This window comes from Rhipicephalus microplus, chromosome 5, assembly GCF_043290135.1.
Source record: "Rhipicephalus microplus isolate Deutch F79 chromosome 5, USDA_Rmic, whole genome shotgun sequence".
Classification (NCBI taxonomy): domain Eukaryota; kingdom Metazoa; phylum Arthropoda; class Arachnida; order Ixodida; family Ixodidae; genus Rhipicephalus; species Rhipicephalus microplus.
In genome coordinates this window covers 51,699,287-51,723,838 of record NC_134704.1, presented here as the reverse complement: position 1 = coordinate 51,723,838, position 24,552 = coordinate 51,699,287, and the positions used below count along the sequence as shown (strand labels likewise).

Sequence of the window (24,552 nt, the reverse complement as noted above, 5' to 3'; positions counted from 1 at the left end):
CCTGAGAAGCGCAGCACCCACTACACATCTGTGAAGCATTGCATATTACTTTGCACTGTGGCTGATCATGAATTCTGGCCGAGTCCTTTGTATAGGGTTAGAAACATTTGACCCACTCGTTGCACAATTTGCATTGTGTGACACTGGGTCGTTATTTTACTTTCATACCACTCTGTATTACATATGTTAATACAATTAATGAAACTGTCGTGTATATTGCATCTAACACATCCCAGGCAAATGCAAAAAAATGCCAGACCTGCACGGCACACTCACAGCGAAAGCTAGAAAAGTGGCTTTTCAGAGCCTTTTCTAAACTCGTTGGGTAACTGCTACAAGCACACTGCTGGGTACCCACTACGCTATAATCATAATTTTTGTGTTGTAGACCAACATTCATTATATTATCCTTCGCTACTTTTTCGAGAAGCGGTATCCGCGACACAATTTTTTTTTTTATACAGTGGCCGATGACATTGAATTATGCCTGAAGTGCGTGCGCCACAGTTATTAGGTGATGAACAAGTTTTCTAGTTGGTTGGAGCATTGCATGAGCCACTCGTTATGCCATTTGCATTGTGTTATGCCTGGCTGTTCCTTTGATGCTCCAAAATGTTTTATTACTTAACTAGATTCCTTTCTTGACATCAGATCTGCGCAAGGTCAGTTTAGAAACAAGTCCCAAGCACTGACATGGCTTAGTGTTAGAATACTGGGCTAACACGCAGCGAATCCCATTGTGTCATTGGTGTTTTTTATTTAGTTTTTTTTTTTTCAATACTGGTTACGGACACGGGCGGCGGCAGACAACTACGGCGCCACGCGTGACCGGTGTTCTGATCTCATAACAGCTTTCGCTGTAACATCCAAATAGCCATTACAGCCGTTATCTATTAGTAGGCTGGCATATTTTGCCTCCTAGCTTTAGTTGAGGTCCAGCAGTCATTAGAAAGTTGAAAAAATATCAGTCTCGCATGATGTGTTTGTATTCATGGATTATTCTTTGCACATGTAAACTTCCAGCTTATCAGAGAACTGTGTTGTTTTCAGCACACGTATGATTTTCATACTGTCTATATCGCTTCATTCTCACATGTGTGTGCACATAATGGTACGGGCATTACACAATTTCTGAGAGTGACAATCTCAACCACACAAATCTCAAGACATAAGTATTAAAGATAGTTTTTTTAATGTAAAGTTTCAAACTATGGCCACAGGCACAAGCATCTTCTTGTTGGCAATGTTTGCCAAAAAAAGCCTAGTTGCTAGCAAACAAGCGCCAAGTTTGTGATGCCGGGATATCAACTTCAATGTAACAAAGCAGCACTGCACTGACAGTGTCATCGATGCACATGGCAGTGACGCACAGCTACACAACTTCAAAGGCAGCAGGAGTAGCCCTCTGCTTTTTGAAAATATTTGACGCAATATGGCTCCCTATTCAGAATGTGACATTAAGACATGCATTGCAAGCTTCACATTTTACAAACAACTTAATGTGCAAAAAAGTTCAATTTTGCTTAACTGGAAAAATCAGAGTTGTTCTACACTAGGGTAATTCTAAAACTGAGATTTTGGGTTGTGAGAAAACTAGCGGTACACAAAGCAATGAAGCAAAAATGTGTTGATATGTACACTGGACGAGGCCTATATCTAAATTACACAACTATATGCCGTGTTTCCGGAGAGACGCTGGCTGAAGAATGGCTTTAACACCTTTGTCTTGGCAAGATAATCACAGTTATTCACAAGACACCAGAAATTATGCTCAGGCTACAAATGAGAAGCCATACCAAAACGGGATAATAGCGAATGTTGCTAGTGGCATCCGTATGTCTAGAATTCTGATCATAAATACTTTTACCAAGCCCACGCCCATTGCAACGGATACACGAACACTTTTAGGGACAACAAACCATTCTCCTCACTTTGTCTCTGCCTATATCGACAGCGAGACCAATGAGGAGAGTGCCAGCGTTATTTTACTTAGCTGGTCGCGACAGCATGATCAAACCTCGTGCGTATCGCCTTCTGAACTGCTAAGCTGCTTCTGTTCATGGTGCATGCCTCAACCCTGCCGTAAGAAAACTAATGGCTGTGCGCATAACATTGGTTATTTCAAGGTACCATTGAATGTCTATTGCAAGCACAGTTAAGTGCCCACGACACCACTATCATTCCTTTTGCGTATCAGCGAAGGGCCCCTACGTGTTCGTACGACAACACGCAAACTTACGCAGCTGTCCACTTTGTCGATGATTCTGCTGCTGCTGATGACTGAATACGTCTGAGAGCTAAGTAATGAGTGGGCCTTTAAAACATTTACTTGTTGCTCAATTGACATCGTCGCGATATTTATGGTCCATTACATCAGGCGTGGACAAATATTCACGTAAAAATTTTGGCAGGTTAACACATAACCAAGCATTCATTGAAGACTGTGCACGTGAGTCTACATTACTTAGCTTGAAAACTGCAGTGAACTTGAAAAGGTGCGTTATAGGTTAGGCAAGGACAAATAAACCTCTTCCTATCTGTAATACACTTCTGCAATATTATAGAGTTTGAGAAATGAGAACAGAAGACACTTGGCCCTCAAACTGCATTGGCTATACTGCTTTTGCGTTCAGAGGATCAGCATAGTTTGAAAATAGGGTCGAACACAGGCTGCGTTACACCGAACGCACAGTGCGCCACATGTGGCCAAAATAGAATTATGCGATACGCGGGTCACACGGCACCGTGGCTTGCGCTGCATCTGCTTTGTTTCGCTGGCAACTCAAGACTCCTTGGGGGCTCCCGATAGTTTTCGATTTTATGGCCTTGGATTCGCACATGCGCCCTGGCTTTTTGGCTTGGGTTCTGGGCATGCACCCTGGCGGGTCGCAAACTTCTTGGGTCCCAAAGCTCCTTGGGGCCCCAAATCTCAAACTATCTATTACTACTAATTATGGACTCGCCAAGGTTTATACATAGTAAAAATGACAGTCAAGACAGCTATATCTATTCACATAATTAACATAAAAAGGGAACTGTCAGGTGACGATCATTGGTCGTGTGATGACTGAATCAATCATATGACGACTTAAAAAACAGAGCAAAGACATCTTGACACCCACACACAGCAAGGACAACAAAACAAATATTTAAGTTATCACAGTTGATTTCTCAAGTTTCACTCCTCATTTATGGCACTTTAATTTTTTCTACAACGATTACTTACTTCAACACAGGAGCACAAACAGGTACAGTAAATGCGTGTGATAATGATTTTCAGTGCTCCCAAGTCAGGATGTGTTCCCTCTGGCCCAGCCAAAGAGGACAGTTATGATTAAAACAGAACATGCGAGTTGACTAGACATTTAGTACATTGAACAACATTTCAGTGCAAGATCATCAAATCTAAAATAAACAAGGCATGTTTGTGGTGCTAAAGTGCTGCCAACAAGACGATGGGGGGCCAGTGATAGTGGCATGCAGAGAAGGAAAGAAAGATAAAAGTGACATTACAAAATGGTACAGTCACTATGTCAAATAAGTTTGCCTAACAGGGTTTACCGTTCCAAAACCACCATATGATTATGAGAGACGTCATAGTGGAGGACTCCAGAAATTTGAACCGCCTGAGGTTCTTTGACATGCACCCAAATCTGAGTGCACAGGCCTACAGCATTTTCGCCTCCATCATCTAAAATGCAGCCGTCGTTGCCTAACAGTTTGCCTAACTGTAATCTCACCGTTCATCGGCCACATCAACATGGCGAATTTCGCACTGTCCGGAATAGCTCCACGAGCTAACATTGCTATGACTTGCACAATGTGATGTGAAATTGCAGACTAGTTTGTCTGCACAGATAGTAATTTTAATTCAGCAAACATTTCAATGCCAGCCACCAATCTTAAAGCTCGCACTTTCAACAGCTGCGCCAACCACATTCAGCAAAATCATAAAGCCCACGTGCATCATGAAGTCGTGACGAGGCACTAATACATGAGATCTATGTCCTGCTGCGGCATCATCATCGACAGTTGAACAGAGGGACTCTGAAAGTTCATGCGACCAATGAGGCCTTTCTCCTGTAGGCAGAGCATGGCTGCCCGCGCTTTGGCGTGTTTCTTGTTGGCACTGTACTCTTTCGGCTGATATTCGATGCCATTCACTTTCACCTGGAAAAAGGAGAGACACGTGCAGATGTGCACTTTTTCTTTTTTCCCACTGCAAGATAGGCAAAATTCACAGAGCAACTTGTACTCATTCCCAGCAGCCTTTGCCGCTTGCACAGAGCACCGGATGAGATACCTTTGTGAGTTGGTGGTCGCTAATGAACCGATTGCATTATGGATTCAATTGTTCAAATGATAGCACTGGAAATGTAAGTTGCGAGGGGCCCGTGCCCCCAATAGTAAACAAAGCACTGCAACCTTAACAGCAAAAGACTGAAATACTTCTACGGGGTAACTTTTTGCACGTTTTGTGATAGAATAAAACGAAACCTCACAAGAGGGCGAGAACTGCGCAGGATTGGTCGAGACTCATCAGACGTGAGAATAGCAACCAGGAGTGGCAGTGCTGTCAATCATTTGGGCACAAAACAGGCGCAAAATGAAGGAAGGCATCACTCTGTCCAATAGAAGGATATATAACGGTCCCCGATTGGATTGGAACAAAGCGTAAGCACTAGGACCAGAGAATCAAAATAGCCTTCTTTTGTGCTGGCTTACTTCAATCTTGCACCGACAGTTAGTGAAAATTGCAACAAGCCCCTTGCCACTGAACGCCTTATGAAGTTGACACACCAGTTAGTGCCCAACCAAGACATTTACACAATAAATTGCTAAAGTCACCGTGCTGTTCAATTTCAAGCTTTAAAAAACATCATCATCATCATCAGCCTGACTACGTCCACTGCAGGACAAAGGCCTCTCCCATGTTCCGCCAGTTAACCCGGTCCTGTGCTTGCTGCTGCCAATTTATACCCGCAAACTTCTTAATCTCACCTGCCCACCTAACCTTCTGTCTCCCCCCAACCTGCTTCCCTTCTCTGGGAATCCAGTTAGTTACCCTTAATGAACAGCGGTTATCGTGTCAAGGCGCTACATGCCCAGCCCATGTCCATTTCCTCTTCTTTATTTCAACTATGATATCCTTCACCCCCGTTTCTCCCCTAATCCACTCTGCTCTCTTCTTGTCTCTTAAGGTTACACCTACCATTTTTCTTTCCATTGCTCGCTGCGTCGTCCTCAATTTAAGCTGAACCCTCTTTGTAAGTCTCCAGGTTTCTGCTCCGTAGCTAAGTACCGGCAAGATACAGCTGTTATATACCTTCCTCTTGAGGGATAGTGGCAATCTACCTGTCATAATTTGAGAGTGCTTGCCGAATGTGCTCCACCCCATTCTTATTCTTCTAGTTACTTCAATCTCGTGGTTAGGCTCTGCGGTTATTACCTGCCCTAAGTAGACATAGTCTTTTACAACTTCAAGTGCACTATTACCTATCTCGAAGCGCTGCTTCTTTGCGAGGTTGTTGTACATTACTTTCGTTTTCTGCAGATTAATTTTAAGACCCACCTTTCTGTTCTCCTTGTCTAACTCCGTAATCATGAGTTGCAATTCGTCCCCTGAGTTACTCAGCAATGCAATGTCATCGGCGAAGCGCAAGTTACTAAGGTATTCTCCATTAACTCTTATCCCTAACTGTTCCCATTCTAGGCTTCTGAAAACCTCCTGTAAGCACACGGTAAATAGCATTGGGGAGATTGTGTCCCCCTGCCTTACACCCTTCTTGATTGGTATTCTGTTGCTTTCTTTATGAAGCACTATGGTAGCAGTTGATCCCCTGTAGATTTCTTCCAGAATGTTTATATATACCTCATCTACGCCCTGATTCCGCAGTGTCTGCATGACGGCTGATATTTCTACTGAATCAAACGCCTTCTCGTAATCTATGAAGGCTATGTATAGTGGTTGGTTATTGAGCATTTCTCTATTACCTGATTGATAGTATGAATGTGGTAAATTGTTGAGTAGCCTGTTCGAAATCCTGCTTGTTCCTTTGGTTGATTGAATTCTAATGTTTTTTTTACTCTGTTAGCAATTACCTTTGTAAATAGCTTGTATACTACAGAGAGCAAGCTGATCGGCCTGTAATTCAGCCAACACAATACGTGCCAATACTGATGTTCAACTATGATATTTCTGTACGTATTTCTTCGTGCGTCGAAAGTATTTCTGAACTTCCAGCTGTTTGCTTCCTCTCGCCACTCTTGACGTTTTGTTTTGTTCCGTCTCAGAATGCTTATGAAACAGCCCCCCTGACTAAACAACCATTAAGTGCTGACATGTATCGTACTAAAATTGTTCACTATCTGTTATGTCCACAGCTACTAGAATAGCCTTTTCGTATACACAACAGTTCAATTGTACTGCAGAGGGGCAGCCGTGTTACACAGTGGTTAATGCATTCGTCTGCATAAATGCAACTGCTTGTACAAACCTGAATCGTTATGCAATAAGTAAGCCTCCATATGCACAGAAGCTTAGTAGATATTGGCAAGAGAACCAGAAGCCATAGAATAAGCACAGTTGACGACGACCAAAACCCACAGGAATGTGCCACCAACCAGGCAATAAGCTTTGGTGTACCGAATCAGCAGTTGTGCACGATACAGAGGCCTCCAAATTTAGCAACTTAAGTTTGTTGCATGCACCCAATTTGATTGTCAAAATTTTTACGTTTCACGTTCCGGTGAGGTATGGCCTTGGTGCCAACACTTTCTTTGTGACAGCTGGTAGTCAAGCCATTGTGGCAGGCAGAAAGTGCGGAAAGATGGACAGTAGATAATCATTTGCATTCACGTTCATGGTGCGAAAAAGAACCAGACAGAGAAACAGAAGGAGCACACATACATACAGGACAGGTTTCCTATCAGCAAGAATGAAAGAAAACGCATCAGTGCTGCGTCAGCCGCCTTATTCAGTAAAGAGTTTTAACAGCAAATCTTGCGTATATAAGGTGGTAAGTTTAAGTTAAGTTGCAGATACATAAGAAAGCACTTCCCTCTCAGTGCTAGCTCATTGATTGGCTTCTTGCGTATCAGTTTCTTTCCTTCCTTCTTCAAGTCTAGGCGAATTCGAGACCGTACCATTCTATGGTCACTGCATCGTACCTGGCCAACCACTTCCACATCCTGCACGATTCCTGGGTGTGCACTCATTATAAAGTCTATTTCGTTCTTATTTTCGCCATTAGGGCTCCTCCATGCCCACTTGCGGTTTTCTTGTTTTCGGTAGAAGGTATTCAAAATCCGTAAATTATTGCGTTCTGCGAATTCTACTAGTAGCTCTCCTCTGGCATTTCTAGTACTGATGCCATAATCTCCTACTGCCTAATCTCCAGCCTGCTTCTTCCCTACCTTTGCATTAAAGTCACCCATCACTATAGTATACTGTGTTTTTACCTTACTCATTGCCGATTCCACGTCTTCATAGAAGCTTTCAACTGAAGCGTCATCGTGGCTGGATGTAGGTGCATAAGCCTGTACTACCTTCATCTTGTATCTTTTATTCAGTTTAATTACGATACCTACCACCCTTTCATTAATGCTATAGTATTCCTCTATGATGCCAGCTATGTTTCTGTGAATCAGGAACCCCACTCCCAGTTCTCTTCTGTCTGCCAAGCCCCAATAGCAAAGAACGTGCCCATCCTGCAGCACCGTATAGGCCTCATCTGTCCTCCTAACCTCACTGAGCCCTATTATATCCCATTTAACACCCTCTAGCTCCTCGAATAGTACTCGAATAGTCGCTGCAGAACAGGTACTCGGCTCTTAGTGAGGAAACCAACCTTAGCGTAGATACAATGAAAATCTGACGAGTATCATTACGTAGTGTGCAGTGGAAGTTGGAGGCAGGGCAGCTAGACAGGACACTGGCAAGCTTTCCCAGGAAACGAAGAACCTAATTAAGAAGCATCAAATCATGAAAGTGTCAAGTACATCAGACAAAATAGAACTGGCAGAGCTTTGGAAGTTGATTAATAGATGTAAGGTATGCGATGTAAGAAAGTATAACACGGAGAGAATTGAACAGGCTCTGAAAAACGGAGGAAGCGTCAAAGCAGTGAAGAGGAAACTTGGGATAGGCAAAAGTCGCATGTATGCACTAAGGGACAAAGAAGGCAAAATAATTACCAATATGGATAGGATAGTTAAAATAGCGGAGGAGTTTTACAGAGATCTGTACAGTAGCCGAGACAGCCACGACCTTAATACTATAAGAACTAGCAGTAACCCAGATGACACCCCACCAGTAATGATAGAAGAAGTCAGAAAAGCTTTGGAGAGCATGCAAAGAGGCAAAGCTGCTGGTGAGGATCAGGTAACATCAGATCTGCTGAAAGATGGAGGACAGATTGTGTTAGAAAAACTAGCCACCCTGTTTACGAGGTGTCTCCTGATGGGAATAGTACCAGAGTCTTGGAAGAACGCTAACATCATCTTAATACACAAGAAAGGAGATGACAAGGACTTCAAGAATTACAGGCCGATCAGCTTGCTCTCTGTAGTATACAAGCTATTTACAAAGGTAATTGCTAACAGAGTAAAGAAAACATTAGAATTCAATCAACCAAAGGAACAAGCAGGATTTCAAACAGGCTACTCAACAATTGACCACATTCATACTATCAATCAGGTAATAGAGAAATGCTCAGAGTATAGCCAACCACTATACATAGCCTTCATAGATTACGAGAAGGCGTTTGATTCAGTAGAAATATCAGCCGTCATGCAGACACTACGGAATCAGGGCGTAGATGAAGTATATATAAACATTCTGGAAGAAATCTACAGGGGATCAACTGCTACCATAGTGCTTCATAAAGAAAGCAACAGAATACCAATCAAGAAGGGTGTAAGGCAGGGGGACACAATCTCCCCAATGCTATTTACAGCGTGCTTACAGGAGGTTTTCAGAAGCCTAGAATGGGAACAGTTAGGGATAAGAGTTAATGGGGAATACCTTAGTAACCTGCACTTCGCCGATGACATTGCATTGCTGAGTAACTCAGCGGACGAATTGCAACTCATGATTATGGAGTTAGACAAGGAGAGCAGAAAGATGGGTCTTAAAATTAATCTGCAGAAAACGAAAGTAATGTACAACAACCTCGGAAAGGAGCAGCGCTTCGAGATAGGTAATAGTGCACTTGAAGTTGTAAAAGATCATGTCTACTTAGGGCAGGTAATAACCGCAGAACCGAACCACGAGATTGAAGTAACTAGAAGAATAAGAATGGGGTGGAGCACATTCGACAAGCACTCTCAAATTATGACAGGTAGATTGCCACTATCCCTCAAGAGGAAGGTATATAACAGCTGTATCTTGCCGGTACTTAGCTATGGAGCAGAAACCTGGAGACTTACAAAGAGGGTTCAGCTTAAATTGAGGACGACGCAACGAGCAATGGAAAGAAAAATGGTAGGCGTAACCTTAAGAGACAAGAAGAGAGCAGAGTGGATTAGGGGACAAACGCAGGTTAAGGATATCATATTTGAAATAAAGAAGAGGAAATGGACCTGGGCCGGGCATGTAGCGCGTAGACAGGATAACCGCTGGTCATTAAGGGTAACTAACTGGATTCTCAGAGAAGGGAAGCAGGTTAGGGGGAGACAGAAGGTTAGGTGGGCAGATGAGATTAAGAAGTTTGCGGGTATAAATTGGCAGCAGCAAGCACAGGACGGGGTTATCTGGCAGAACATGGGAAAGGCCTTTGTCCTGCAATGGACGTAGTCAGGCTGATGATGATGATGATGAAGAAAGCAATTCGGTGTGAGATGGTGTGCATTCGCCCATTTTCTACGGTTTTTGGCTTTTTATGTTATCTTTCAATAAAAAATCAATTGATGTCAAGAGACCGTCCTGTATATGTATGTGTTCCTTCAGCGTCTCTGGCTGGTTTTTTTATTTTTTTTGTGCTAGGAATATGAATGCGAATGACTGAAACCAACTAGCCTGCATCACTGCTTTGAGTAAAGAACCTATGGCACAAGGATGACCACATGTTGCACAATACAATCTTCATTCGTTATCCTTCCTACACTCTAAGTTTTGAGTAAAAAAATTGTACACTATAATTTAAGTGACACCCTAGAGCTGAGCTTGCCTTGAATAAGAAGGTTTTCTTGTGGTCGGGCCCACTTTCACCGACGAGAGTAAAGTCGGGAGGGCCCCATCGTGACTTGATGCACAGCTCAGTCAGGGCTGACACGGGATGCTTGCCTGCGGGTCACGACCAACAGACACGAGAATAGACCGCGAGTCTCGTTATTCAGTTTCTTTCTTTCTTATAGAGAGGTACTAATGAGAAAAGCTACATCAGAATAGAGTGATGAGGTATCTTTTCAAAATTGTACTCTCATGAACCTCAAAACAAGACAGCCATTTCGGCTAGTTAGTGACCTATTTTGAATGCAGAAAGTAGGACACAGTACAGAACAGGGATTAAAAAAAAAGGTCTGTTGTGTGCCTGTGTTATCATTCTCTTCTTTAGTCCCTCTTCTGTACTACGTCCCACTTTCTGCATTAAATGTACTAAGTTGAAAGTGCTTTTTTTTTAATTGTGCACCAAAATTTCTTGTGCTGGTCTGAATTACAAAGTACTCCCTGTTTTATTTTAGCCGATTTAACTTTGCAAAAAGTTATTGAAATTGACATATTACAATTTAGTTTCTCTCCTCTGGAAAGTGATGTAGCCCACTCTTACACTAACATATTTACATTGCCTAAGCCAGTGACGTGGTCAAGAATTACATGGTTACAATAGGCCCAGGCAAGAACATTTTTATGACATTGGCAGTTTTTGGTGTTTTTTTCCCCTGCTCATTTTTTTTTTGTCTATTAAGCATATCATCATGGTAACAGCAGTTTTTTTCATTACAAGGAAGTACGATTAACTGATAAGACACAGATACTTTTCTCTTTAGTATAATCTCTTTAGGTGTATAAGAGTTTCACACAAACACACCGAGAAGGATACCTGGCAATAGTGCCCATCAGCTTTTCTCTTAAAGCAATTCAACCAATGCGGGAGTGCTGGGAAGTGCATGTATTGGCTTAGTTTAGTTGATAAGTTCACATGATTCGCAGCAGCAGCAGTGCATGTTTGTTTATTGGCCAGCAAAACTCTTGGGGCACCTTGAAAAATTAAAAAAAAAAGTCTTGGTGCAGTCAACAACATTTATCCATAGAAAAATGCAGCATGTTCTCTGAAGCACTACACTCCTGTGAACTGCCCACAACAGACCAAGCAACATCATGTGGTGAACTCATCACACGACATCATGATGGAATCACACACTTAGGCAAAGTGTGACCCCATGATGATGTCACAACAAACTGTTTTAAAGTATGATTTTGTTGCCTCGAAACACTGTTTTCCCGCTGCAGGTCTGCTGATGCAACAAAAAGGTGAAAAGATCACTGCAAATAGAAGCGTTCAACAGTGAAACGTGCTTTGTGCCACCGTGCCAAAGCTTAAAGATGTCTGGATGTGATCGAACCGAAATGGCACTAACATGGTAAAAGTTGATATGTAGACAACGTCTCCTTTAGAAGGATGCCTACAACTTGAGCTGAAGAGCTAGTTCCCGGCCCTCTTTTGTTCTGCTCCGCTCCCCGAAACAGTGTCGGCCGCGAGCACTTGCTGCGGCAACCACTTTGAACCTTTTAGCCTCCGAAATTAAAGCAATGTCTACTGCCGTGTCGGAGGCCACACGGTCGTGTTTTTATGATGGCGTCACTTCCGAATTCAGCGGAAGTAGTAGTGTCAGCTTCGAGTGCTCCTTACGGAGAAAGCACTGAACTACGAGGAACCTCCCCTCCCCATTGGGAAGCGTGCAATGTCGCAGGCATCTTTCTAGAGGATACGTTGATGTAGAGTATTACTTGCATGGGTCAGTAAGTGCCAATCCAATCCATTCTTAGTTCAGTTATTCAGTGCCAGTTTTCCCTGCGGTAAGCTTTACACGAAAATATTTAGTGACAGCCAACTTGCGAGTGACTTTGCCAGGACAGTGCTCACGAAGCTTTTTCCCTACCTCCCAAATCTTGGTGTGCAGGTGCAGAAGGGTGTTTCGTCTCTAGCTCCGACACCAGACCTGTAAGGAGTGAACAAAAGCGGCAAAACATGGGTTAAGACCTTCTCGAAGTGCATCAAGGCAAAAACAATGCAACACATGGCTTACATACAAGCACCAATACAAAAAAATTAAATCACATATATCATGATGGCAAGACAAAGTACGAAAAAGGAGTTATCCAAAAGGCTTGTTTTTCTCTATTGTACACAGCTACTAAAACCGACAGACAATTAATCGTTTTTTTTTTAGCTTGTATGTCATCACAATGGCACTAGACTGAGCTAGCTAGTTATTCATATCTTAACGTAACAGCCTAATAATCAAAAGACAAATACACACAGTCAGCTAATTAGCGTTTAAGTTCGTAGTTTATGCCACTGTTAATCTAAAATCATACTTTTCTGTCGGTTTCATTAGTTGTGCTTAAAGGAAAAAGATATTTATGGGACATTCATCAATTACAGGCAAGATGGGTGAAGTGGTGCACCCACAAGCACTTAAGAGGATTGCCATTTTTGTCACTTTCAAGAGCGCAGAATTTATCACTGTCTGAATCACTCTATAACATTATTAATAAGTCAACACAGGCAGTTCATATTTTAAAGAGAAACAAAAATGAAAGCAGAATTAACAGAATTATCACTTGTAGCAGTTGCATAAACAAAAGAAAAAGAAAAAATTGTTCTTCAGCAAGTCGTCCTAAAGACGGAGCGCTTGACACACGCAAATGAAGTCAGTGGCCTTTTCTCAAATGTATAGAGAGCCTGCTGGCACATTGCGCTGTCTCGAACATCAGAGCTGCATGTGCACAAACCTCGACAACAATTATGTAGCATTAATTTTCTCATTTTGCATGCATGAACTGACATGGTGACCAATGTCTGTTTCGTCACCATATTTAGTGTACAACGCAAGTTTTATAAGTTGATGAGCAGTAGATGGTGTCAATAAGATGAAAAAAAGCATTTTAAGAAAAGCTATTGTCCAAGGCAGAGGTCACAGCCTTTTGCGGCGGAGGGCCAAGTTTTTTCATGAAGGCAACACAATGGGGACCGGACGGTTAAGTGAGAAGAGGGGGGTTGCAGTCAACAAAAAGTATTAAGTGAACCAACAATAATTTACAAAATCAGCGAAAAAGTCATGTTTACTTTGTGCACGCATGTCGCAAGGCTGCCATTAAAAACATAGGTTACAAGTGAAAATCCCATTTGACGTTAAAGCTGCCATGGAAGCTGCCAAGGAAGGAGAAATGGGGTTGGAATCTTTATATCACACCGGGGGGCCGCATAAGACAACTGCGTGGCTCGCAGGTCACTGGTTGCTGTCCCGTGGTTTCATGATTAGCATCTGGGATGATGGAGCGCTAGCTCTCCAAGCAGTTTAGTTAAGGATCGAAGGTGCAGGACATAAAACTTTGCGGCTACTACTGTTTACTTATTTTAATCATTACAACAATGATCATTACAATAATGATCAGTTGACTGATCAATCAATTGGGTACTTGTGTGTAAGCGTGACAGGTGGCATGCATTCAGGCTGACAGATTTTGTAATGGGAGCAGACATGGTTAAGATAAAATCGTGCGCAAGAGCGAAGTGCCAACAAAGAGAAAGCACTTTGCCTTCAATTGATCCACGACTTGTGCCAATGCCAAGTGGACAGGACATGCAATGTACAGAAGTGTGATTGCACATAACAAGCACTGATACAAAACCCTCTACTCAGCAGGTTGAGACAAGGCAGTTCAGATGGTTCCTAGTGTACAATCCAAATTGGCTGAGACCCCTAGAAGCTGTTCTAACATCTAACCAAGCTCCAATGACATGACTCCCGCCATATACACATTCAGGGTGGCAAAGCCGAAAGCATCCATTTCTCCTAAACAGATCCTTTTAAAAATTGTAAATCTAGCTTTCCTGCTATGCAGTATGCAACCAATGGCGGCTGGTCACTTACTGCAGTCACTTAGGTCACTTAGCGCGGATTGTTTACGCTACGACGTGGAAAATGTAGAGTTGGCTCTCTTAATATAAACACACTACATAGACGAGCCCCAGCACGTTGAACTAGGTCCGCCTCTCCACTCGAAGCATAACAAGTGCCTCCATTACTTGGGGAAATATCCAGCGCAGAGAAGCGCACTTGCTAATTATGAAAAGGGTCGATGGTCGCCACTCGCCAAGCAGTGCATGACAGTGCTTTCGTTGCGTAATTGCAAGTTTCAAATGAGTCCGTTCCTGTTGCTTGTAGAGCGCACATGGCTCAGATACCCTGTCAAAGTGTCAATTTGGCGAGCTGGTTATGCAAAAAGAGGAATTTTGCGCTAGACAGCATGCACCAAAAAAATGGGGGATGAACATGAAGCATGAAGTGCTTTGCGAGCCATGTGGCCTTCTTTGCCAGCAGATGCTCCGTCACTAGCTCGGACACAATGTTAGCGACTAGCCGGAGACACCGTAAGAGATGAACCTGCCGGAATTCTGGGGCGTAGGGGGGGGTCTCCAACCTATGATGCAACTCACGACGCTACACGAATGCCAGAAACTCTAATTGCGGAGAAGCGTGGCTTATGTACCTCTTTTGTCGGTCTTGATGCTGGGAAGCAGAGGCTCTAAAGCACCCTCTTTGTTTTTTCCGAGGCCTTCACCAGGTGTCCAGCCCATCTTGCGCAACAAGTGCATGCCTATGCCCTCAGCCACAGGTGCTGCTTTCATAAATTGGTCCTGGGCATGCATTGTGGGGAAGGCACTGTTACTACTATTAGTATACAAGGTGTTTTGTTTTAGACAATACAGATTTTTAACAAAAAAGAACCTATAGCAGTAAGGCTGCTGCCATTTTCACAAACACTGCATCAAGGTGGAAATACCGCACCACAGCTGAAATGGCACTGTCGTCGCTGTCAAAAACTTGTCAACATCTTAATCATTGACTTGAGGGCAGTTGTTTATATTAGAATGTAGTAGTGCGTGACAATTCATGACATGCCCACTTTCAAGAAATAGCAGATGTAGAATGTAATTTGAGATATTCGTGATTGAATTTTAAGAGTGTTATCGAAATTGATTGCACCCAACGCACATGAGATGCGACCACTCTGTTACGTCATACCGGATCTACCAATGGCAAGGATAGATGGAAAGTCGTTTAATGAGAAATGTGAAGGTGCAGGTCCTCTGTGGGGATAGGTGAAATTTTGTCAGACTGCGACAGTCATTAGCAGTGTCCTAGGGTTTCGACTCATTTAAGCAGCCGTCGCTCGTGCTAAGGTGGTGTGTAGCCAGTGATGTAGTTTGTTACTCCATAAATCACCTTTATCAGCCCACTCCGACTCCCATAGTCTGCATAGTGTGTCACGACCGTATCTCTCCTTAAAAAGTGGCCAGTCATTTCACTTGCACCAGCAGATCGCCTTATCTTTACATGTGGTATTTGATGCTTATCGGTTTTTTTTCTAGCTATGTGCAAAAAAATTACGTCAACCTTTTCTTTCTTTGTGCAGCATAAAACTCGGGGGCAGTCACTGCAGCACTTCTTGCAGACAGGTGAAAGAGTTTTTCGTGCCAGCTTGTAGTTTAAGGAATAAACAGATAAACACCACACATTGTATCTAAAGGATAAGCTGTCTACTGGTGCATTTCAGAATGCTTGCCGATATCCCCGACTAGATGTGGCTTCCGCGCACCTCGATTTTATTTCGTCACTTCCTTGTCTCAATTAGTTCCAGTACGACCCAACAGAGTGGTCACACTTCATGTGCACAAGGCACGATAGTTTCCATATCGTCCTTAAAATTTGACAAGTACATCAAGTCGTGTGCGAATTTTTTGATCTCTAAAAAATGGGTGTGCCATAAAATGGCATGCACTACAACTCCCAATATGAATAGCTAGATCAGTAATTAAGAAATCAATTAGCAAGTTTTGGTTAAATAGTGGCAACAATGTCACTTCAGTAACAGTGAAGCATTTCTACATCGACGTAAAGTGTATGTGCGGAAATGACAGCAGCCTTACTGTTATAAGATTTCTGCATTGTCCTAAAAAGAAAACACCTTGTATAAGAAGATACACACAAAAGAAAAGCCCCAACTCCGGCCTAGTGTAATGTTGCAAGCTGTGTCAGACAGCTGTGTCAGGGGCACACAATGCCATTACTAGAAGCAGCTTTTTTATGGGGTGTGAACAGCTTGCTAGTCACTAATGGATGCATTCTAGCACACGCTAGGGAGGGGAGGGGCACCCTACAGGGCATACTACAAGGAGCCTGTGGATATGTACACTTATGTCAACGATAACAGGCTGATAGCTGGTGGCTACTGTTCTTCCAGAAGTATAAACGTGTGTTGTGGCACAACAGCCACCACTGTGGTGCCCAAGCACTTAGCCTATTCTGCACAAAGCATGGCATAAAAGGGATTGCCAGACGCGTGTAATTACCCGAACTGAACCCCTGCCAGATTTCTGCTCAGAGTTTACAAACAGCTGTCATTTTTTTTTTAATACTTGCACCTTAATGTCATGTTCCAGTACGTCTACTAGCCCATTTGGTTAGTTTTTGCCCAAAAAGCAATGCATCGAAAGGAATAGGAAGGTTACGTGGTGGCCTCAAGCTCCTCACTACAAATGTGCACAGTCAATACCTGGACAACATGGCAGTGTGAAGGTGCATTGCAGTGTCCCCTTATTGACACAATGAAGTATTGATATTGATGCCGCGGAAAGGTGGCACTACCTGCCGTCATCGCCAACAGATGGAGCGACAATTCTTCACCACCAGAATTGTCATTTGTAGCAGTGTTGCTGGAGAGTATGCATGCTTCAACTTTTCAGTGGAGACTGGCACGTAGAGCCTTCAAATTTGATCTTACATCAAATCTGCCGTGCTACATGAAGTACAACCACAGCGATGCATCAGTGCAAGTTGCAAGATGCATATACTTGATGGTGCTCATTTATGTAACTGTCTGCTCCAGATGAAATTTTTGCAGGTGTTGTGTTGGCTTCCAGTGCATAGCGCACAGAAATCGAAAAGTAATAACAGCTCAGCGGTTAACAGTTACTAGTTGGCATCTACATATTGGTTTCACAGGCTGCTAGAGACCCATGTGTCTCATTGTTACATACCTTTTTAACCCAAGCTGGAGAGGGCCCAGACAGCTCATCCGGAGTCAGTGGCTTGAAGTCTATTGAACCTGTGTATTGGCCCGGCTTTTGCTTTGATGCTACCCATGCCTGGAACTGTTCGCAGAAATTAGCCAAACTTAGCCCCCATGCATAAAAACAGCTCAGTAATGCAAGGCTTTTCGGAAACACTTTCCAAGTATGAGTTATGCAGACCCCACTCCTAACTAGCGCAGTTTAAAGTTTGTATTTATTCTTCAGGTTAACATTTAAGTTCTGCAACAAACTTGAATGTTTCGCAAGAATGCATGATGCTTTTCCGTGTTATCTTCTTCACTCAATGAAACGAAGGTTTCAAGCCTCACTTCCAAGGACCAGATCAGAACGACATGGGTCTTCACTTTGCATCTTCAAGTTGCTGCCTCATCCTCTCTAAACAGACTGCATGAGCCCATTTTCAATTAGGTGACGAAGTTGTTTGTGGAATGTATGTTTGTTTTTAATTTTTAGGCAAAAGTGCCTTTTGGAAGCCTTTTTATGAAAAGTCCACAACTTTTCCTAAAACACTTAGCACCCCTTATTTCACTGGCTCACAAAGGCCAATTTTGTTATTCCTACAAGAAGCAACTAACCTGCTTGGGTTTTGGCAAACGCACAGTTGGAAAATGCTCTGTTAGCACGACCAGTCAGGCTGCATCCCTAGGACACCTACCTCCTTGTGGCAGTCGTGGTAAATCTTCATGGCTTCCACATCCATCGGATTCTCCTTCAGGGCCTTCATCGCTTCAACACGACGACTCATTATCGTTGCAATGTCGAGGCTCTCCTGAGGCGGAGATGGGAGGGGCACACTCGCACTGCACACCTTTGCTTTCTCTCTATCTCTCTCTCTCTCACTCGCTCACTCACACACTCGTCACTTCTCCACAGTTGCACATCTAGTGGCATTAGACCAGGTGGAACGGAGTAACCAGCGACTGGATCACCCTCGTAAAGATAGGGCGAGGCAAGCTCCCAAAGGCAGCAGCTTTGAGCTTGCTTAGCGCAAGGTCAATACTATCATTGTCATCATCATCCACAGATTATGTTAGGTGCCCCCCCCCCCCCTTAAGGCGCATTCTGTTTACATGACAGTGCAAAAGCCCAATGCAGAAATAATAATGTTTTAATAGTATGTGTTCATGACATGTTAATAGTATATTAGTGGTTCTAAAATCATTAGCCGTCAGCCACACTGACACTTATGAGTGTGAAAAAAGCGATTGTCGTTGGTATAGTTATATGTAGAGCCCGCCGAAAGTGTATCGAACTCATCTTGTGCACGTACATCTTGTAGGTGTCATCATGATGATAATGTTTCCAAATGTGCTCGAAATCAAATCTGATTAGGTGACGTATCACAAAACACAATGCTTCGTTCATGTCCGTTTACTGACGCTGTTCATTTTAAGCACTAAATAGCAAATTTCTGAAGGTATCTATCTGGTACGTAGATCTAGGAATAGTATCTTAGGAGATACTTTTTAAAACTTTGCGAACCTTCCTGGATTTTGAATGAGTGCAGTCTCCTGGATTGATTAGGATTGCTTTGAATATTTTAACGAATACACACGTCATAGCTGTACTAATGACATGAATGCTTAGATGTTTTCTACTGTGCATCTGCCTAAATCTGGAGTTATCATTTGGTCATCGCATGTAAGAACTTTAATGCATACTCATAAAAATTGCATAATTAAGGTATAACTTCTGCGGTGGATAAGCACGAACCTTATGTGGCGACACAAGCTGCATAAAAGTAAAACCAATTGCAGGCTATGTGTGATTGTACGTGTGCCTTTGCTGTTCTCGCCTTTTGTGCTATTTGTCTACATGCATTGCCCTTGGTTGTGTGCCATAATTTAGTGAGCTGTTTTGCTAAAACATATCTTCACTTTGGTTGTGCTGTTGTATCTGTGCAGCCTTTATTTTTGATACATCACCTTATCTTGCAGGTACCATTTCTTTGTTTTTTTTTTCTTCAAAATTTGATCTTAAGAACACTGTCATGAGAGGTTATAACAATGTAGTTTCAACGCCACTGTATTCCGAAATGCAAACAGCCACACACCAGAGGCTTCAGCATAAAAGAGCATGGCAGTCTAGAAAGATGACTGCCGCTATGCCAGCACCTCATGAAGTGCAGTTTTGTGAAGCACTCCTTTGATCTTCTTAAGCAAACAGAGCGGTGCTCTCTTGCAGAAAAAGTAGCGGGACACGAGAGTAGCAGACGAGAATGCAAGGTTTGAAGCCGCTGCTTCAGAAAGTCCACAGGAGGAGCTTCCAGAAACTATTTTTCTTTTTAACAAGCTAGCAACTGTATTTGGGATTCATTCCATCGGAAAACAACTTGCATGAGTGTGCAATGGTAGTTGTGTTGCAGTTTAATGTCTACACAAGCTAGCGTCGCTCTGTAGAACACATCACTTAATACATGGCAGTCGACAGAAAGGCATTTTGTCATAGATGTGCACTGCACGGGAAACCCACGCGTTTTTCGAACCACAGAAAAAAAAATTGTTTGTGCCCCTGCAAGCTTGCCACCAGACACATACAGGCGACACATAACTACGCCCCATTCCTTGCGGGTAGAGTAGCGATGTTCACCGTCTTGTTAACTCTACATAAGTAGTGCCGACAAAGTATGCCAAGCGGCATGGAAGAGATAAGACACGCACTTATAGCAAAATTTCTTGCTTTCATCCCCACCCGATTGATGTACGCGTTCAGTATAGCGCCTTTATGAATAAAAATTTACCTTATGTTACAGCAAACTGCATCTGGTCCCAAATCAGCATTTCTTTTTTTTTTTTCACACATCTCTCGACCACTGGCATGCAAAAGACTAGTAATAAAACAAGCAGGGAAGTCAGCGAATGTCTACATCACCGACGTTCCAGCACCCAGGACGGCATGACGAAAACTACGGCCACATTTGCCACATGTACCAAGCCCGACCAAACCTTACGAGCAGAAAACAGCTACATTCCTTCCATGCCCTGCCACCAGAACAGTGCACTTCTCATAAGCCCGTCAGGAGCACCACCAGACAAGCCCAACGAACGACAGACGACCACTTGCCCACCACAACGTCACCAGGGACAAGCAAACAGCTGAGAGGACCCTACCGGCGCTGGGTCTGGCGGCTCCGTCACAGTCGAAGAAATCACCGCCGACGAGACGGGCAGCGGAACATCCTCCACCTGAAATACAGGCGGAGTGGCAACATTGGGCAGCGGGGAAAAGGTTTCAGTTTTGGGCAAAGGAGGGGGCATCAGGGCAAGCGGGGAAGTGCCCCCTTCCGTCGAAGGAGCGGCACTGCTCTTGGCGGCCCGAGCAGCCTTGGGCGCCGGCGCCGGCTCAGTCTTCTCCACGGGAACCCACTCGAGCTCTTTCACACGGTGCTGGTTGCCGCTCGAGACGGGAAACTGTTTGTGCAGGTGCGCAGCATCGGCCACCTTCTCAGCGAGCGTCTTCACGGGAAGATTGGTGGCATTCTGTGGAGGAAAGCGCGTGCTTAGCCCCAAGCACCGGGGGATGGGGAGAAGTGTCATAGGAAGGGCGAAAAGATGAAAGGAGGGAGACAGAGCCGCAAGGGACGCAGGAATATAGTAGTGTGGCAAGTAGAGAAACAAGCCGAGCACACGGTGTCTTTTTCTCGAGTGTTTGTGAGCCCCGCACAAGCAGTAAAGAAAGGCAACAAAATGTCAGAGCACAAGTTTATTAAACACATGCAAAAGGGGGTGGCGAAGTCCAAAACATTTTTCCGCAGCCCAATACATAAAACAAGAAAGCCAGGAATCATGTCGTAATCGCCCCTAAAAGGGCTCCACCAGTGACACCCGCAGTGTGTTGGCGCAAAGGTCCATTCAAGCGCACGTAATGGCAAGTCAACAGCACTGTACAACACAGCAATTGTCGAATACAAATTGCTTTCCAGATGACCCGTCATTAAGCATCCCTCTTCCCACCCACGTTGATGGGACTCGCACAATGCCGACACTTGAAGGACGTTGCCGCCATTTCACCTTGCTACCGATACCAGAGAGAGACAGTGTGAACAAGAAGTTATGACCGTTTAAACGCTAGAAGTGATTAGGCCTTCACACCTGCTCTGATGTGCAAAGTTCTGTGAAACACATCACACTTACATATGCACTTCATATTATGACACACGCACATTTTTACATGCAAGCAAGTGAACTTGCAGGTGAACTTTCTTTTTTACGCAGACCACATATAGAACAAACTACACATTGGATACAGTATAAAGCAAAAAGTCTAGCAGAGCGTACTAAGCAATGTTGCAAAGACCAACCTATAAAGACTACTGACGTCTGAAGCACCAAAAATGATTAAATCAAAACAAGCCATCCTTGCAAAAGGAGAAAGACGCCAAGCTGTCTATAAAGGAAAAAGTTTCTGAAAGAAATCCAAGTACTTGAACATTCGGTTCAAAACACAGCGAAGCAGATAAAACTGAAATATATAAGTGTGTGAAGAGCATTTCTAAACAAAAAAAAAATGACTCAAGGCTGCCTAACAAATTTGTCATTACAGAGGACCTTTGATAACTTCAAAGAAAAAAAAAAAAGGAAGCTAAAGAAAACGACGCATCATACTTTATTGGGCTGCACATAACTGAAAGATTAAAATAACAAATCGTACATGCTCTTGCTGATTGATCGATGATAAAAACCGATGTCAATGACATGTACAGTGTTACAAGCACAAAATAATCAAATAGGCACTCTCAGCATAAAGTCACAGCAATCCACTGCCCTACAGAACAGCAAATATTGTTCGGACATCAAGCCATTGTTGTTCCAAAGGATCAAAGACAATAGACAGTAATATAAACACACACTACATTATGTCAGATACTGGAAATACTTATCTCACTGGCGATTAAGTCTACACGCACTCGCAAAAATAATGTGTTGAGAGAAAGAGGCCAATCACTGTACCTATGACAAGATCGCCTGTATATAAAACAGAAAAATATGACTTTGCAATAATGTTCAAAGGAGACATTGAATCGGCAGCACTCCATCTACCAAAGTGTTGGGCACTCCTGAAAATATCCATGAAGTATCAACCAACATGCACAATTTTACAAAGTGAATGGAAAAAATCTGAACCAACTGCTGGTGATGGATTCTCAAGTTTACGCTGCCTTCTCCTCTACACCGGAAAATGTCGCAATCTGAGTGTGGGTACTATGCGGGAAAAAATGTACTGCTTGCAGTACATCCCAAACATGGTCAGTAACATATGACTACGCTCATGTCTAGACGAACTTGCGTTCTGAGCACATCTTCACAAAGCCATAGCTCGCAGGGCACCGAAACTTGGACACAAGCCTTCAAAATAGCCACATTGAAATGACACAGCCAGTAAGACTAGCTACAGCGATAGTACAGCACATTGTCATACCTGCGGACCACAGACAGTGTTTTTCACTTGCCATTGCAGCAGCCCAAAACCTCGTTGCTTCTTCAGGTTGCAAAAGTTGGTTTGATACGAAATTTGATTTAAAAAAAAAAAAGAACTAGGAGGGCAAATAAGCTGGTATCGGGAGTTGTACCGACGAGGACTTGCCAGCGTAAAATGCATTAGGAAGGTAGCTTTGCGGGTCTGCTATACTGAAAAGCACTAGCCGACGCATGGCACTGTATACCTCTTCATATAGCTGCCCAACAGTGGCTTACTATGGAAGTGCAACTTTTCAGGGCATTTTACAGCTGTTACTGACCAAGCTTAGAAAACTTCGGATCCCAGAACTACTTGGCGTTCTTCATACTAGACGACATCATTCTATACGTTTCAATTATGCAGCATCAACAACTGCTTGCCTCATAACTTCTTCACTGTCTGCATCCACTTAAACGCAACAGACATACACTGACACGCGGTGTCTTTAGCGACAAATACACGCTCAATGAGGTGTTTTCTGCAAATACCAGAAGCAAGAAACGCATGGCGCGATGCGACAGCAAGCAATGTGGCTCCTGAAAGGGGGTTCACCCCCACTGTCTAAACTTGCAAGAACATGTCTGCTGAAACTTTATTTGATGTAGCATGCAATTAATCATCATCCATTAGGTCACATGAAAAACTGTACCATGTGCACTCTGCTTTGAGCGAAAAAATGCATGGGATGCACAAACCACAGCTCCTGCAGGCCCAATGCAAAACGCATCAGCTGCATTTCTAATTGTATTGATTTCGAAACTACGTTTATCACATGTACTCGCAGAAGCTCAAGCTGCAGGCGTCTCCAAACATAGCCAAGCTTAGTCAAGTTGTCAGTGTCGACCTAGGTAGCCTCAGGCAGACGAACCATATCTTCATGTGGACATGTATAACCCACACTTTCAAATGCAAGACTACCAAAATTTTGGAGTGGGTGTTGTTTGACTTTACTGTGGTAAGCAGTCAGCAAGCTACAAAGACTTTGCAACTTGCGACACATACGCATATTCGTAATGGGGGCTGCAGTATAATGATGTGTGAAACAAAAGCACATGATGACCAGGTACTTGATGCATGGAGAGATTTTGCAAGTTGCTCTGACGTGAACATTTGAATTAAAGACAACAGGACCGACATGGAGTTCATGCCTGTACTTTTCAAATGACGCAGTAGGATGACAGCCATTCTTTGCTGCATCACGGTCAGTACTACTATACTTTCGAAGCATGACGTCATCGTGCAGCCCCACATGCCAATGGCACGACAGGCTTTGCGCGTTCCTTTCTTCTCTGCTGTTGTTGCATGGGCAATGTGCTAGCCCGTTACATTGTCGAAGTAACTATACTTTAAAACCCCAATGCAGCCATTTATGCTTTTCCCCAGTCTCGCAAGTCTGACAATGAACTGAATGTCTAAGAACATCACATGCACTACCCCTGGTGACAACGTAAGGATTCAGCACACACGCCACCCACTCAAAACCATAGTTCCCCAAAAACACTGATACTGAAAGGAGTTATCCTGCACGATGACATCATCGAAATCAGTGAACACCAATTGGTTGGGGCATCAATAAGACTTCCGTCTCAAATGAGAGCAGCGTATTCGCCACTGAACCCTTACGTCGCCACTAACAGAAAATGGGTCCTGTTGGGATAGCACATCCAAAAAGAGGACACAGTGAGGTAAAAAAGTCAATGACACAAAATTTTTAATTGGTTCCGAAAGACAAACTGTCTCAAGTTCTTTTTTTTTTTTCGTTTTCTTTACA

At 43.4% G+C, this 24,552-nt stretch overlaps 1 protein-coding gene across 6 annotated transcripts in view; it reads right to left on the bottom strand.

The window, feature by feature from the left end:
- LOC119174558 (uncharacterized) overlaps positions 1 to 24,552 on the bottom strand; it is a 74,684-nt gene that overhangs the window by 17,630 nt on the left and 32,502 nt on the right. For 3 of the 6 annotated variants that reach the window (XM_037425510.2, XM_037425511.2, XM_075895435.1), the window contains one exon: positions 20,435 to 20,803. In XM_037425510.2, the coding sequence (XP_037281407.1) occupies positions 20,435 to 20,803 (369 nt within the window). Of the gene's footprint in view, positions 1 to 1,169; positions 4,171 to 10,169; positions 10,286 to 12,102; positions 12,163 to 14,719; positions 14,868 to 17,270; positions 17,385 to 17,979; positions 18,094 to 20,434; positions 20,804 to 24,552 lie in introns of those variants that run through there. The other 3 variants (XM_075895437.1, XM_075895438.1, XR_012895353.1) reach the window with 3 other exon arrangements.